This window comes from Jaculus jaculus, chromosome 4 (assembly GCF_020740685.1).
Source record: "Jaculus jaculus isolate mJacJac1 chromosome 4, mJacJac1.mat.Y.cur, whole genome shotgun sequence".
NCBI lineage: Eukaryota > Metazoa > Chordata > Mammalia > Rodentia > Dipodidae > Jaculus > Jaculus jaculus.
In genome coordinates, this window is record NC_059105.1 from 3,133,095 (window position 1) to 3,150,700 (window position 17,606).

The 17,606-nt window shown below is 49.8% G+C and overlaps 1 protein-coding gene across 3 annotated transcripts in view; it reads right to left on the reverse strand.

Annotated features, from left to right (window-relative positions):
• Positions 1–17,606, reverse strand: part of LOC101616850 (ankyrin repeat and SOCS box protein 1) — an 89,052-nt gene that overhangs the window by 18,621 nt on the left and 52,825 nt on the right. For 2 of the 3 annotated variants that reach the window (XM_045146698.1, XM_045146697.1), the window contains exons 14-15: positions 15,645–15,868; positions 13,761–13,922 (exon numbers count right to left, since the gene is read on the reverse strand). In XM_045146698.1, coding sequence (XP_045002633.1) covers positions 13,761–13,922; positions 15,645–15,868 — 386 coding nt within the window. Of the gene's footprint in view, positions 1–1,915; positions 2,058–13,760; positions 13,923–15,644; positions 15,869–17,606 lie in introns of those variants that run through there. The other variant, XM_004662858.2, reaches the window with a different exon arrangement.

The following is a 17,606-nucleotide window of genomic DNA, read 5'->3' on the forward strand; positions in this document are numbered from 1 at the left end:
AAAAACAATAAAGCAGAAAAATCATACCATATACTGGGATGGGAAGATTCAACATAAATGAATTTTAATCAATCTTTTTGGGGTTTTGATATCAGATATACCAAAAATATTCTAGCTTATAGTGAAATATATAAGGGAAAATAGCTTTCTTTCCTCTTTTTAGTCAGAATAATGAGAAAAGAGACACCCTACTATACTACATAAGAGAATTCTCGTCAGAATGAAAAATAAAATAAAATAAAATAAAATAAATGAAACAGAACTACCCATAAAGACCTCTGGACAAACAACTTAGTTTATAACAAATGGACATCAGAGACAGAAAAGTAGTCAATGAAGGGTATTTGTGCAATTAAATACCTACTTGGAAATACTTGGGTCTGCACTCACACTAGTGGAAAAAAAAAAAAAAAACCAACCTCCAGCAGCTGGAAGAGCTGTGCACAGTAGGTAAGCACAGAGAATTAATTTCATCTCAGACTACCTGGATTCAAGTCACGGTCCTGCCATGCTCCCCTAGCATGTGACCAAGCACATCCCTCCACAAGTAGGCTTTTTCCACATGTTCAAGTTGTTTTTTATGTTCCAATAAATCCCCCTTTGAGTTCTTACTGTATACAAGACCCAGTCTCGGATGCAATCTAGGTGATGAGCGGGGCAATGATTAAGTATCCTTGCCCTCCAGGATCTAACATCGCTAAGATGCCAAGGTCAGCAACAGCAAGGTTCACGCGTGCACAGGCTGTCCAGTGTTTCCACAAACAGACTACAGCAGATCAACCAGCAGGCATCAAGCCTGGAGCAAGCCTGTAAAACATTCTCTCTCCTAGTCCTCTTTCTATCTACCCTCCACTTACACCAGAGATGGCAAAGATGCAGTCACTGTAGGGTGAAAAAGTTCAAAGCAGAAGTGGGGCAGATTCAGATGTAGGTATTAGTTGTCAGCTAAGTGGGAGCCACAGGGCTTGACATCAAGTCCTCGGAACCTCCCTTTACCTGTCTCTTTTAACAACCCGGGCCAGCTCAACGCACCCTTGCAATCTTCCCCAGCGAACTCCAGAGTGAAAAACAACTTCAGGTTGGCAGTTTTCTCCTCAGCCACGCCAATGACACCACTTAGCCTTGCCGTTCACCCTAATCCGGAAACACTAGTAAAACAGGTACCAAAAAAAGGAGAGTCTTGTGTAAAGCAACCCAAAGTTTCTTGCACAGGACCCAACGGAACACACACCACTGGACCCATCTCTACTCCTGCATGGCAGGACACTCCACACTGTCCTCGCTGTGCCTGGGGTCCAAGTTAACAGCAAGCAAGCCCAGCGGTGGGGGAGGCTTCGGATAGCCCTTCCGATAGCCCTTCCGTTCCCGGGGCACCGCAGCAGGCCCTCGAGCCACGGTTGTTGACTAAACCGATGGGAGGAAGGCGGCGGAGGCAGACGACTCGCACGGTCTCGCGGTCAGCAGTGGCCTCCGGAGACGTGTGCACGTTCAGAGGACACTTTGGACAGGTTTCTCCCCCAAACCTCAGGTGAGCAAGTAAGGCACCGTGCACACACGGCGAGCTCCGGAGGGTGAGAGCCTCCTCCCCGTCCCCGACCGCGGCACTGCCCGGCGCAGGCTCTGCTCTCGAGCCCTTCCGTCCGCGCTGTGTCACCGCCGCGCCCGCGAGGGGCGGCGGGAGGACTTCCGGGAAGCGCCCGGCGGTCCGGGCCGCCGGCACGAGAGGAGGGGAGACCCCGGCCCGGCCGGGACCGACACGGGCTTTGGTGAGCTCAGGGCCCGAGGACGGTCCCGTCCCGGGTCACGGCTCGCACGGCAGTTACAAGGCTGTGCACGCGAGGCCAGGGACGTCCGAGGGCGCCGTGACCCGGCTCCGCCAGCCAGGGACCCCGGCCCCCGGGGTCGCGCACGTTACCTGCGGGCCCCGGGCCTGCCCGCCCGTCGGGGCCACCGCCCTCCGCCATGCGGACTCCGTCCCTCAGCTCTGGCCAGATCCTCGGAGCCCCGTCCACCTCGCCGGCGACGCCCACAAAGCACGGCCCACCGGCCACAAGCAACGCTCCGTGAACACTTCCGGCGCTGCGGGCAGGTGGACCGCGTCGGGGCGGCGACTTCCGGCGGGCCCCGGCCTCCCTCACACACGCCGCGCCGGACGCCCGAGTCTCCACTTCCGGCCTCGCGGTCGGACCTGAACGCTGGGGCTGGGCTGCGAAGTCTGTGCCGCAGAGGAGTCTGGGAGAATGCGTTTCCCTGGGGGCGGGGCCTGACTTGCCCTGAGACCTGTGATTGGTCGGTCCGTCGCGGAGGGGCGGGGCCTGTCAGGAGAGCGCGGGTCGCGCAGCGCTGTGCCCCGCAGCACTGCCTTACGGAAGGGAGCCTTCGGCCCGGAGTATGTTAAGTGGCGCTGGGTGTGTGTAGCCCCAAGTTCCCCCACCATGCCGGACGGCGTGTCTCTGCTCACATCCAGTGCCTGACCCGTTAACCGCTGAGCCCTGCGCTCTCCCGGTTCCACCTCCACACGTTTGTCCAGCCAGGTGCCCCGAGTCCGTGCTCTTCTCCTTGAACTCCCTCGGCTTCTCCCGTTCTGCCCAGCCCGGTTAGGGGAGGCCTCGTGGAAGGCGCCAGCAGACAGGGCAGCAGTGGGAGGAGCCCCGTGGGCGCTCTGGACGAGTGCAGATGCAGCAGTGCACAGTTGATGGTGACAGCAGGGCACCGCAGTCCCTAGCAAGGTAGCGGTTATAAGGGAAACAAAGGCTTTTTTTTAATATTGTTGGGGTTTTGTTGTTTTTCGAGGTTATGGTCTCACTCTAGCCCAGGTGACCTGGAATTCAATTTGTAGTCTTAAGGTGGCCTTGAACTCATGGCGATCCTCCTGCCTGTGCTACCCGAGTGCTGGCATTAAAGGCGAGTGTCACCACGCCTGACAATAAGAGAAACGTTTCGAGGCGAGTTTGGAAGAAAGAAACATCTAGAAAGCTCAGTGGCAAAGAGCTGGCTTTATTCAGAGTTCAGAGCCTGGGAGGGGCATCTGAGGTTCCAGAGGCACTGTGACCCTGGAGCTGAGACAGCGCGCTGTGCAGGACTCGGATGGGGCTTTTTGAGGCTTTAAGGGTAGGGGATACGGACGTACTGGAGCAAAATGAAGAAGGGGTAGTAAGGAAGTGGGAGGTGTAAGCTGTTTGATCAGTTACTTTAGCTTCCCCTGGGGTCGTGGGTCAGCAAGCTGCTTCTTGTTCCCCAAGATAGAGGGGCCATTGGTTATCTCCAGGCGGACTGTTGCTCAAGCTTGTTTGCAATCTCCAGGAAAACCCCCTGGGGCCCATCCAGGGTCTGTGCAGACTCCTGCAGCTGTGGCTTGCCGGCGTCCTTGTGACAGCACACCAAACCGGAACACAGGAACCTTCATCTGGGAGCTGACAATCCTCAAGTGTTCTCCCAGTGCCATACCCAGGCTGGCTCAGATGCACAGGACCTGTGGACTGGGCAGGGCAACTTGGTACAGAGCCAGCAAGCCCTGTGAGGTGTTGAGGGAAGAGAGGCTTCCTGCAGTGCTGTGGGAGCTTGATAATGGCAAAGAGTACCACTGGCCTGAGGAAGAGGTGGCAAGGCGCCAGGGGTGTGTCCAGAGCTCCTGGGACCCTCCCACCCTGCAGCCTAAAAACACACACATGAAGGATGAGTTCACAGCCGAGTGTGGTGGTGTAGTCCATCCACACTGTGGACTAGTATTCAGACTTAGAAAAGGAGATTCTGGGGGCTGGAGATAGCTCTGTGGTTAAGGAGCTTGCCTGTGAAGCCTAAGGACCCAAGTACAATTCCCCAGTACCCACGTAAGCCAGGTGCACAAGCTGGCACATACGTCTTTGTTGGCAGTGACTAGAGGCCCTAGTGTGCCCATTCTCTCCCTTCCCCTCCCTCGCCCCTCTCTAAAATAAATAAAATATTAAAAAAAGAAAAGAAAAGGAGATTCTGGCCCAGGCTACAGCATGGACACACCTGGAGGTGCTCAATTAAACCAGCCAGCACCAAAGCACAAATGCTGCATGACTCGATGCATATGGGATCCCTAGAGAAGTCAAATTCACAGAGACAAAGTGGAATGGTGGGTGCCAGGGAGCAATGGGGACTTAGTGCTTTAAATGTCCATTTGGAAGATGTGGTGATTTGAATATATGTCCCTCTTAGACTCACGTGTTTTATTAACGCTTGTAACTTGAGTCTCTGGCTGGAGGAGGTGTCACTGGGGGGTAGATCCTGGGGTTCAGCCCTAAGGTGTGTTTGGGGATGGATCTGATTTCCAGACCAAATGTATGCAAAGAGGTCTGAGCTCTGGGGGTCCTGCTTCCCATAGTTCCCTGCTGCTTGTTGTCAGTTGGTGTCTGCCGGCTGCTGGTGGTTTCTCTCTGCTTCGATGTATGGAAGCAGCTGATGGAACTTCCCCCAGATCTGTAAGCTTGAAATAAAAAGCCTTTTTTCTGTAGAGAGCCACACCAGTAGAAGCCATTGACAAGGCACAGCGTGTTCACCTCCAGTTGAGCATCAGAGATCAGAGTAGGGCACAGCCCCTCCTTTATTCCTCCTCTCAGACTGTTTGTATGGGCCTGATCTTGTGAAGACAGTACATGCAGGAAAACAGTCTGCAACTGCCTCATTCCTACATCGTCTGGCCTTGTGTTACAACCCCCCCCCCCGTTCTCATGCTTTTTCTATATTTGATAAAAGAAAGTTGTCAAAGCTTTTCTGAGTGTGTATAAAATAAGTCAGCACCAGTTAGGCATACTGCAGTGTCTGCATCAGAGTCTGCAGACCACTCGATCCCAAGTTGCACCTCTGTTCTTTGTGCCTTCCTCCCCACTCCTCTCTCTCTTTCTCTCTCTCTCTATCTATCCTTCTTATCCTCAAGTTGCCACAACAGGTCAAACCAAGCTGATCGTGGCATTCCTCCCCTAAACTGTGCCATGCCTGGTTTGGATGTTCATCCCAGCAATGCAGAGCTGACTACAACAGAAGGTGAAAGGGAGTTAGGGGATGATTACATGATATGAAGGTTTGAGTTTTGTTTTTCAGAGTCTCCTGTAGCCCAGGTTGTATTCAAACTCCCTTCATAGCTGATTTTGACTTTGAACTCCAGATTCCCCTGCCTCCACCTCCTGAGTCCTGGGATCACATACATGTTCTACCATGCCTGCTTCATGTGGTGCTGGATGTGGAACCTAGGGCTTCAGGCTTGTTGAGAAGCACTCTACCAAGCTACACGCCCTGCCCACATGATGTAGATTCCTCATTGAACTGTGCCCTTTAGAAAGGTTAAAATGGTTAACTTTGTGTATATATATTTTACTATAATTTCTGAGAGAGATTCTGGTGAGGTGGGTCTGGAATGTGGCCTGGTGTTGGACTTTCAAGCTCCTGGTGACTTTACTGTGCAGCCAGCTTGAGAGCCAGTATCACCAAACAGCTCAGCTGTGCAACCTTCCTATAGGGTCTCAGCCCCAGTGGCTATCTGTGTGTCCTCGGCCTTTGTAGCCAGGCATTCAGTGGCTCGAATAGTCTCACTCCTGCGCTTGGGCATCCACATTTGCTTTGCTGCTCCCTGGGGGGGGGGTGTCTCTGTTTGCTCTTGTGAGGAACTGAGGCACCCCTCAGTGTATCGCCCATTCCCATTCTTGGTGAGCACATGGCAGCATTCTCAGTGCCAGCAGCAGTGCAAGTAGAAGGTCATGTTCTCATTGGCCCACACTGTAGCATTACTCTTATTTGCAGGATCCCAAGGTCAGGGAGCCAAGCCCATAGTACTGTGCCCAAGACCTCGTGGTTGGCAGGGGGCTGAGTCAGGCTTTTCCCCAAGGAGCACCCAGCCCCATAGCCTGTCTCCTCTCCTCAAGACTCCCACTCACTGCAGGTCCTCTGACTCCAACCGTCCTGCCACAAAAGTCACTCCATGCATGCTGGAGACAGAATTAACTCAGGCGCTGGTAACTGCCTCCCTCCAAGCCAGTAGCACCTGTCACCACCAGCACCTCCTCCCACCAGAAAATCACCAGATGCCCTGTTGTCAGCGGGTGGCTCCAGCCTCCCCACAGCTGCCCACTCCTTTAGAGGCAAGACAGAAAGATAAGGAATTGTGGTGGCATAGGGAGAGAAGCAGGCAACATGAGGGTGTGCTGTGGGGATCTGTTATGCCGACAGAGGCAGGGTACTTAGGGCAGCTCTAATGAAAGTCCAGATGGCACACAGGTGCAAATTTGGGCTTTCCAAAAGGCAAAGACAGTAAGTAAACTGCTCACATAAGCCAAGATCCTGCATTTGTAAAGACCCCTCCATCAGGGAGTCAAGGACAACAACTAAACGATGCTTGCTGAGGGCCAAAGTGATGCCTAGCCTCAAGTGTGCACTGCTCCTTTCTAACCCTGTCTGGACAGTACCCTCATAAATCCACTTAGAGCTGTGTTTACAAAAAGTTAGTTACAAAAATTTTGTTGCAAACTGCATTCTCTGGGCAATGTTACAAAGAGGGGTGGGGGCTGGCGAGATGGCTTAGCGGTTAAGCGCTTCCCTATGAAGCCTCAGGACCCTGGTTCGAGGCTCTATTCTCCAGGACCCATGTTAGCCAGATGCACAAGGGGCACATGCATCTGGAGTTCATTTGCAGTGGCTGGAAGCCCTGCCCATTTTCTCTCTCTCTATCTGCCTCTTTCTGTCTCTGTCACTCTCAAATAAATAAATAAATAATGAAAAAAACTCCTAAACAATGAATTATGTCAGTCTTATATTAAAAAAAAGAGGGGTGGGGGCAGTTTCTTAGCAATCTTTAGAGATGTACGTGGAAAGCCACCAAACCTCTGTGTCTACCTATTACAAGACATTTAACTGTGGCTGTCCCTAAAGAATCCACACTTATCCTATCAAGTGTCCTCCTTCCCTGCCTCTCTCCGTCTTTCTTTCTGTTCTTAAATATAACTTTGCTTCATGTTGGCTCAGCCTGAAGTTCCTTTCTTAGTCAAAGCCATGAATCCCAGTTCTGCCTTAAGGGAAAAGAGAACACTTCAGGCTGCTGTGGAAGTGGAATGGAGCTGTGCTTCAGTTCCTATCACTGCCAACACTTTCCAGTTCCCAGAAGAAAACATCCAATATCCCCAGATGGGTCCTCCCTGAAGCCTAGCCCTGTTTGAGGCATCATGTGGCAGCATATCTAAGTTGAGATTCTAAGGACTCCTCAGATGTGGGAGGGGCTTAGCTATGGTCAAGTTCCTGCAGAATACAGGTTCTCTGCCTCAATATCCCAGGAAGGGTCTGGGATATCTCCTGCTTGGGAGTCCCTGTCCTGCTCCACAGCTGAGGCCTCTGGGTGGAAACAAACTGCCCTCTAATTGGACTGGAGGCCTGCTCCATGGGAGGGAATACATCCCTGATACTGAAAACTTAAAACAGGGTTAGTCATGAGCCCTGGGGGTGTAACATCTGCTGCTGTCTGGCTAAATGTATACACTATGCTTATCAAACGGCCCAGCAAGCACTTCTCTTAATGTTCATACCCTTATGTTAATGCTACTGTCACTTTGGGTAGAGAATCTTCTCTTTCCAGATGGCAGTGACCTTGGGATCACTCAGAAGGCATCATGGTGCTGGAAAGAAATAACCAGAGTGCTCAGTACTATTATATCTCTAACACCTTCCAAGGCTCCTGTGTCTATGGTGGAAGAAGTGGCAAAAAGAATATAAGAGCCAAAGGAAGGGTAGGACTCCTTGCAACATGCTCCCCCCAGACACAAAATGGCCTGGATATCCAGGACCTCACAGTGCCTGACACTACCTACACAAGACCCTCATAACAGGAGGAAAAGATCATGACATCAAAATAAGAGACTGATTGAGAGGGGGATATGATGGAGAATGGAGTTTCAAAGAGGAAAGTGGGGGGAGGGAGGGCATTACCATGGGATATTGTTTATAATCATGGAAGTTGTTAATTTAAAAAAAGTTGAAAAGAAAAAAAAAGCTGAGGCCTCCAAACGGAGCTCACCAGCTGTGCAGGCAGTGGGGCAAGGCTGCAACAGGCCTACACTCTTGCCTGCGTATGGGGCCTACTGTACACTGGGGAGACTTGGAACTGAAGAAACCTCAGCCTGAGGGGGAAGAGGCTCACAGGACCCCAGGAACAGAAACTCTGGCAGCGGAAGTAGGTCTGAACGTGACCGCACCCCAGATGAGGCGTGGCCATTAGCCCAAGACCAACAGATGCCACATTGCAGGCCAGCCATCGTCCTGTCCCCTCTGCGGCCTAAATGCTGGTAAAGTTTTCCTCCCACAACAGCTGGTCTCTGTCACGGTGACTCACAGATCCTTTGATGACCCTTGGAAGGTGCGGTGGCTTGATTCAGATGTACCCCATAAACTCAGGTGTTCTGAATGCTAGGTTCCCAGCTGATGGAGATTTGGGAATTAACGCCTCCTGGAGGGAGTGTATTGTTGGGGGCGGGCTTATGGGTGTTATAGCCAGTTTCCCCATGTCAGGGTTTGACACACTCTCCTGTTGCTATTGTCTACCTTATGTTGGCCAGGGGGTGATATCCACCTTCTGCTCATGCCATTGTGGAGCTTCCCCTCGAGCCTGTAAGCCAAAATAAACCTCTTTTTCCCACAAGCTGCCCTTGGTGAGGTGATTTCTATCAGCAATGCGAACCTGGCTGCAACAGAAGGCCTAATGCTATGTTCCTTAGCTGGGTATCTGAGGCCCTTCACAAGAGAACCCCTTCTCCAGCTCCCATGTGCACATGCATACAGTCCCTTCCCTCCCCACATCACCCCAGCTGTCATCCACACCCATGCAGGGCCCTACAAGCAAGACCTGGGACTCACAGCCTTCCTGCACCCATGTGCTCTCCCATGGCAATTCTCTCCTCACTTCTCAGCTGCCCCTAAAGCTATCTCCTGAAGACACGCAGGGTCCTCTCTTGGGACTAGCACTTGTTTCTCTCGTGGGAACCTGTTATTGGATCAGAGTCATTCATCAGCCAGAACTGACAAATCTCTTGTAGGCACCGGGGTAAAGAAGTACTGGGACAAGCAAAGTAGAACGTTGTCCCTTAAAACCTATAGTGGGTTAAAAGCGTGGCCTCTCAAAACAGACAGGCCACAGTCTGCCCTGTGGATGCAAGCTAACTTGGGAATAGGGTCTTTGTCAATGTCAGTTAAGGCTGTCGGGATGAACTCACCTTGGAGTTAGGGTAACTTTGTTATGACTTATCCTGTAAAAGGCCAGGCCAGTGAAGGCTTAGTCCTCAACTTGTGGCGTTACTGGAAGGGGGTGAGACCCTTTGGAGGCAGGAGGCCTAGTGGCACAATGTGAGATCCCTGGGGAAATGAGGGGCCTGCCCCTTCCTTACTCCTGTCCGTGGAGTGAGTAGTTTGTGCCATCACATCCTCCCATGAGCTGCAATCTCCACAGGCTCAACTGTTCTGTTCTATGGCCTGTTACGAGCCATCAGGCTCCAAGCTCAGCAGTCACAGGAGAGTCAGTTCTCCCCATGTCCCCACACACACCCAGAGAGCAACTCTGACTTCCCTCATGGGTCACATGGCCACTACAAGTCAGGGGCAAGCCCAGCCATAGCCCTGCTGGAGTTAAAGGAGAGCTCTCCAAAACACCCGGAAGAAAGGAGAAGGGGGAAAGACGCAGCGCCCAGCTCCCCAAGAGCACGTTGTTAGGGGGACGTTTCTCTCAGAAGGTAACTCACATGCCTGGACTTCTTTCCTCTGGGGCCTAAGCCAGAGAACACGCGCTCAAGCGGAGCTGTCATGGAAGCTGAGGCCGCCACCCAGCTGCCACCAGGCTGTCTTCACTGTTTCTTTGCGGAGGTCACACTGGGGCCAGGCGCAATGGCATTGCCCTGGGCAAGGAACAAGTGGAAGGCTATTTCTGAAGTCACAAAGCAACAGAGCGCCTTGTGTCGCAATTAGGAACATCACTGTTGATAGACAGGAACAAAGCCAGCCTTCATTTCTTTCTTTAGTGGCCCATTTGGTGAAGCACTTAAGAGCAGCCAGTGCCAACATACACATAATGGGTTTAATTACATCCTGTGAATTTATTTTTCCAGGGAGAAATATTTCTGGGGGAATGTCCATAAAAGCAATGTTAGTGGAGTGTGATTGTGTGTGTTTCCTATAGGAAATCTGTTTAGTTTAAGTCCCAGCTTGTGAGCGCGACATTTTACATAGCTAGGGTACGCAGAGCAGCCTGCTGACAGCCTGAAGGGGGCAGTGTGGTGATGGCGAAGTCCCCACGGCCGGACTCGGGACTCAATTGTCCACACAGGAATTCTGAATTGCTCTTAGGAGAGCAAGGGGGCCCGGTGTTCTGTCTCCCACCACTGGACTGCTTGCAGTCTCTGCTCCCATTCAAGAGCCTTCTGTACACTGGCACTTCTCAGTGGCGAGAAAACGGGTGTTGGAAATGAAATCGTATTTTGTTTGGTGTGTGTTGTATAAGGTGTGTGTGTGGGTGCGGCATATGCTCACGTGCATGCAGATGCACACACTGCGTATGCATGCAGCGCCTACAGCAGGGTGTAAGGCACCCTCTTCTATGGCTCTTGTCTTACTTCCCTGCAACAGCGTCTCTTAAGAACCTGGCGCTGCCCACTTTTCAGTTAGACCAGTGTTCCCCAGAGGTCCACCGGCCCCTGCTCCCCCAGCACCGGGGTAATAGGCATGCGGCAGCCGTGCCCAACCTTCTTGTTGTTTCCAAGGTAGAGTCTCACCCTAGTCCAAGCTGATGTGGAAGGCACTCTGTAGTCCAGGCTGGCCTTCAACTCACAGCGATCCTCCTACCTCTGCCCACCCAGTGCTGGGATTAAAGGCATGCACCACCATGCCCAGCTCCCAACTTTTTTTAATAAAACTTTTTTAAAAGTATTTTATTTATTTATTTGCAAGCAGAGAGATACACAAGGGGTGGGGATGGGCACACCAGGGCCTCTAGCCACTATAGAAGAATTCCAGATACATAAGCCACTTTGTGCATCTGGCTTAAAGGGTAATGGGGAACTGAACCCAGATTGTTATGCTTTGCAGGCAAGCGCCTTAACCACTGAGCCACCTTACCAACCTACTTTAAAAATCTTATTTATTTATATGTTTTTGGTTTTTCAAGGTAGGGTCTTACTCTGGCCCAGGCTGACCTGGGATTCACTATGTAGTCTCAGGCTGGCCTTGAACTCATGGTGATCCTCCTACTTCTGCCTCCCAAGTGCTGGATTAAAGACATGCACCACCACGCCTGGCTACTTATTTATTTGAGAGAGGGAGCATGGGAGAAAGAGAGAGAATGGACCTCTAGCCACTGTAAATGAACTCCAGATGCATCCACACCACGTGCATCTGGTTTATGTGGGTACTGGGCAATAGGACCTGGGTCCTTAGGCTTCACAAGCAAGTGCCTTAACCACTAAGCCATTCTCCAGCCCATAAATTTTTTTAATGTGGGTGCTGGAGACCAAATCCATGCCCTCATGCTTGCATATCAAGTGATTTTACCCAATAAGCAATTTTCCTAGCCCCTGGAGTCCTATTTCCTAAGGGAAGTCACAAATTCAAAGCCTTTACCAGTCATTCTTGTATGCAACTCAACCATCTGTTTGACAGCCAGTTCCCTACCTAAAACTTGTCCTTTTTAAAAAGTCACCATTTTAGGGTGTATGCCAATCATTAATCATCCTTCCTTGTACGTTACTCCTCACTTGTTACATAGCTAACACCATAGACACAATGACTATGGACCAAGTTCTACTCTGGCACCCTCGGATTTTAAGCTTCCAGGACAGGCCTGTTATTCCTCAGATGTTTTTTTCCCAGAGACTTCCCTAGCTCTTGTGAACATAGATTACTATCAGCTGAAGCTGTAAGTCAAATTCCTCAAGTGGGACTCCAGCTCCTTGCAAGCGTATAAACCATGGCAGGGTAAATATTTAAAAATTACACCTCTATAGTTTCCCAAAATATTAAGAAAGGTTGGGACTAAATTATTTGTATATTACATGATGCAGTAATAATCACAAGTAGAGAGGCCTTCAAATATTTCCTACATGATATTAGATTTTTTGGTAAATGATTACTTATCTCATGAAACTTCAATACACCAGAAAGGAATACAGATCACCCTGTATACATCTACAGAATTGAAACAACAAATGCTTATTTGTTCCTGTCCCAACTGATTGCACAATCCACACTCTTCATAGGAAAAATAGGTGATTGTTTTAATGATTTACATATAAAAGAAAATAAACTTTATGATACAATTTCATAGACTACATCATAAAAAATTTTACTCACATACAATGTATGTAATTTTTGCAACATAAAAATTCTATTCATATATACAAATTCATAGAAGGCATATATCTCAATTTGAAGCAAAATGGGGTCCATTTGGGGTTATGGCTAAGACATTCAACTCAGTAGAATTGAGATTAGGAACGCACAAAGGACTAGTTAGCTCACAACCCCTCCCCCAAACAGTTTTCAGTACAATGCCATGAGTGAAGGTGTGCGGTGCGCTTGAGGAAAGGACCAGTGTTCCAACATCATTAAGACTCAAGAGGCTGCGCCACTCCCTTACTAACACTCATTCTAGAACTGCAGAGACAAAAACCAAGCGAAATAAATGCCATCAGGCAACTCTTCACACTTAACATGGCCCTCTTTGGGTTACATAATAAATACAATATCTAGAATGTAAGGATTAGGACCAAGACCTTAAGCCCATCAGTATGTCTCCAACACAGTGAAATCCTTTATACAATAACTTAAGACTTTAATAAGTATTTACAATATTATATGTAGGTAAAAAACTAAATATAAACCATGTTTTAAAAAACCTTGCTTTAAAAAACAATTTAAAAAATGAAAAACATCAAACAGAGATTGTAACTCAGTGCACCCTTTTTTCCACAGTTCCTTCCGGGCTTGTCCCTCAGGTACACACACCTGCGCACAGGGAAAGTGACACATCATGGAGGCTAGGGCGCCACCAGCAGCCACTTGGAGAAAGCCCAGAAAGACGCCGAGGACTGGGAGGAGGCCAGTCTGTGGCAGTATCTTGCCACACCATGCCCTGAGGTCAGACTGACTCTCCTGTAGATGAGTGAGCTGCAAGGGCTAGGAAGGGGAGGGCCAATGAGATGACTGCATAAAGAAGCACGTGCAGTTAATAAAGAGGGACACCTCACACAGTGACGTGTGCCTTACAAGGACAGAGGCTGAAATTAGCACTTTGAAACAGGTTAAAAATATGGTTTAACCATTTCAAGACTCATCCCATTTATAAATGGCCTACTAAAAAGCATAGTCAGCCATGCTCAGCTTGCCAGTATGAAGTCCTTTCAGCAGAGTTAAAACAGAAAAAAGGGTTGCTGTTTCCCTAGTGGGCTGACATTACTTACCTGCTAGAAAATTATGGTACAGGGTTAAACAGATTGCAGCAGAAACACAGAGAACAAGAGGGGAAAACAACATCCCACAGGCATTTTGGAGAGCTATTTATAAACAGCAAGCACTGTGTCTGGAAGGAGGTAAGAAAACATGGCCTTTTAATGTAGTTAATGTACCCAGGTTTTAACGCTCTGAAACGTGGCTGGATCATGACATCATAAACAGTCCATTTTCTCAGCAAACTGGAACTCAGAGTTTATTTCCTGGTCTTCCTTTCCATCCTCAACCAAGGGGACTTTTCAAGTCTTTGAAGGGTGGGCACTCACCTCCGTGAGGTCAGGTTGATGCTGTGCACCATCCTCTGAATCTTCTCCTCATTCTTTAGGATGTTGGCCTTCACGGCGCAGATCTTGTCTTGCTGGTCTTTGATCAGCTGCTCCAGCTCTGCCAGCTCTGCCTTCAGGGGCTCCACAGCACAGTCCGTGATGCTGCCGGAGACACAACCAGCGGCCGTAAGCCTCCTGTCGGCTCTGTCTGCCTCTCACCCAAGCACCGAAAGACAGTGGAAGCAAAGGAATGGCTTCAGCCCAAGAAAAAGGGGAAGCCAAGTCTTCTCCAGGAATGACAGGAATGGCCACCACTCACACCTGACACAGCAAACCGGAAGTCAAACCGGGGGTGCCTGAGGTCCTGAACTGTGAACTTCCTGCAGGCCAGGTGTGCTGCCAGTGAGCTACATGGGCAGCTCACGAGACTTACACACAGAAAACAAGACTGAAGAGGAGGCTAGTGTTTCTCAGCGCAGGCTTGGAGTCCTTAAACTACGTGTGCGACAGCAAGCCGCAGGGACAGCAGGGAAGTGGCAGGAGCCGAAGTCCAGCCCCTCCGTGGCAGAGGACCCCTCTTCACAAGACGAGGCTCACCAGGCCTGGAGGGTCTCCGTACTGCTCAGACAAGCGGCTCACCTGTTAGCAGGGACAGCTCCCAAGCGTTGGGATCACATGTAGGAGCCACCGTGACTGGCCTGACACCCCTCTCTAATGCGACCAGTCAGACTGGAAGCCGTGCTAGCCATTACCATGCAGACCACACCAAGTCCTGGTGACGTGCTTCCTCCACCTGCATAGCTCCAACCTTAACAGACTTTTCAAAATGTTTCTGTTTATTTATGTACGGAGAGAGAAAGAGTACACCACAGCCCCTAGCCACTGCAAATGAACTCCAGACACATATACCACCATGTGCATCTGGCTTACATTCTGGGGAATCGAACCTGGGTCCTTAGGCTTCAAAGGCAAGTGCCTTAACTACTAAGCCATCTCTCCAACCCCCCTAGCAGACTTTTTAAAGAATAAACAGACGAACATGAGAAAGTAGGACTGCATTCCCATGCAGCTTTCTTATCATATGGACGGACGGGTGTACTCTCTGTCAAAGCACAGTTCCCGAAGGCACAACTTGATGTAGCTCCGTTCTTTCAGGCTCACTGACTATAAATACAGGCTAACATTTACCTAAAACAAATGTTGCCTCTTGGTGGCTTTTTTTTCCTTTGAAGGCACAATTTTAAATGGATTTATTAGCATTTCTTTTAGAGTAAAACTAAAAATACTTTCAAATCAAAAATAGAAAACTTTGGGAACTGTTGCCAAATATGATGGTGCATGCCTATATTCCAAGCTACTTGGAGGCTGAGGCAGGAGGAGCACAAGTTCAAGGACAGGCAGGGAAACTGAGTGAGGCCTTGTCTCAAAATAAAATAGCTGGAATATTGTCCAGTGTTATAGTGCTTACCAAGTATGCAGAAGTCCCTAGGTTCGATCCTCAACACTAAAAACAAAACATAACAACACAAACGGTGGGGGACACACGGAAAAGTGTTCATATACAAGGTTCTGTGTGTCTTTGAAAATCTCGTCTGTGGACACGAGCTCCCTATCTTTTCTACGGCTATGAAGACAGGTTGACTGTGGTGAGGCACAAGAAAAAACAAATTCTCCTCTGGATGGGAGAAAGAATGAAAGGAAAAGAGAAAGTAACTTAGAGGGAGATTTCTCCTGTCACCTCTGCCCTCAATCTCTCTACTCCTCCTGCAGCCTCCCCCAAACGTATACGTACGTGTATGCGCACGCACGCACGCACGCACGCACACACGCACGCACACGCACCTCTCCTCCTAGCAGCCCTCCCGCCCCCACCCCCTGCCCCACCTCTGCTCCTTGTGCAGGGCCTCTGCGTGCTGCCGGTTCTCCAAGTGCCACAGCCGCAGCTCGTTCTGCATGGCATCCACGTCCTCCTGGATGTAGTCCATGATCTTCCCCAGGGGCAGGGCGCTCTTGCACAGGGTCTGGATGGACACTCGGAGCTTCTCCATCTCCTTACACACGATGTCCTTCTCCTTCTTCCATGCTGACTCAAAGACTAGCGATCTCTCCTTCAGTCAGGAAGGCGGGGGAACAGAGAAGAGCCTGAGTCCTGAGGTGGGGCGTGGGGAAGGGCCAGTGCTGGCTGGGGACAGGTTCCTTCTGAGGGCAACACGCCTACCAGAGTAGGCGGGAGGTGCTGGACATCTTGGGGTGGCAGCCTCGGCCTTCCCTCCTCAAAGAGAGGGGACATGAAACCTGCCTTATCAAGAAATCTGTAAGAAAGGCAAAATTCTATATAGTAAGATTTTATCCCAACTGACAGAAACATCGTTGCTGTTAAAAAATACCTTAGTGATGGGATTTTCCCAAACAGCCTAGCAGAGAGGACCCCTCCATGCCAGGAGGGAGAAAAATGGTGATGTGGAGACAAGGCAGGGAAGTGGCAGGAGGGCACAGTCAACAGCACTACAGGCAGTGGGGAGACCACGGCTGATCTGAGGTGACCAGCTTGGTGCGAAACAGAATACAAGGTGGGCATGGCACCTGAGCAGCAGCAGGTGGAGGCGGTGAGGACACAGAGATTGTCTTTATCAGTGACCTCAGGAACTCTTGGGCTCTTGGACAAACAATTTGGAGTTTTCTTCAAATGATCTTTTATAATCTCTCTTTTTTTTTTTTTTCTGAACTTCAAAACATGATATAGAGGCTGGTGAGATGGGTCAGCAGTTAAGGACACTTGCCTGAATAGCCTGCCAGCCCAGGCTCCATTCCCCAGTCACCCATGTAAAGCAGGATGGACATTCATCAGCAGCATCAAGAGACCCTGGCACACCCATACACACATGCATGCATGCATCCACACACACCTGCAAATAAATAAATAATTTTTTAAAGTTTAAGGTAAGCAGAACAGAAACAACAGGCATGCTGGCCAAGGAAACATTTCTTGGAAAACTAATATTACTTTTAAAAAAATCATTTATTTGCAGGCAGATAAAGAAGAGAGAATGTCTGGGGGGGAGGGGTGGAGAATAGACACAGCAGGGCTTCCCGCCACTGCAGGTGAACTCCAGACACGTGTCATTCTGTGTGTGTGCCTTTACATGAGTCCTGGGGAACTGAACCCCAGCTGTCAGGCTTTGCAAACAAGCGCATTTAAACCACTCAGCCACCAGCCCAGCCCCTAACACTTCCTCTTTAGGAAGTCCTGGACATCTCACAGCCACCACTCACAGGGTGGGTCCATGCGTCAGGCTGGGAGGGGTCAGTGCAATGTGACTGTGTGCTGCACTTCTAACTCTGCCGCACACCTGAGGCTCCCGGAGGGCAAGGCCCTGTGCCTGGGTCTGCTGTGGCCCATATAAGCTCTCTTTAAATACATGTTTAATACAAGGTTGGTATTGTATATATGTAAATAGAAGAATAGATTAACAGGGATGAAAAGGCCCAAAGTGAGGGCAGGGGAAGAGATTGAGTAAAGGGAAGGTGGAGGGAGGGCTAATCAAAATCTAAGACTATGCAAATAAATCATAAGGAATTCTAAGGTTTCGGACAATGGAACACTCAGGAGCCATTAATTGTTGTTAGAAAATTTTCAGTGCCAGAGATGGGATATCTCCAGTGAGTTGTTGGCCAGGAAGGTCCCTGGTGCCCCCAAAACATTATAGGCCATTGCCAAGGCCCTTGGTTTCCCACCAGGAATAGATGGTAAGACCCTATTGCTGAAGACTCCACATACTTGGGCTGCAAGGCCAGAGAAATCCTGTTGAAACTGAGCTGAAAACCTCCTCCATGTAGACCAGCTGA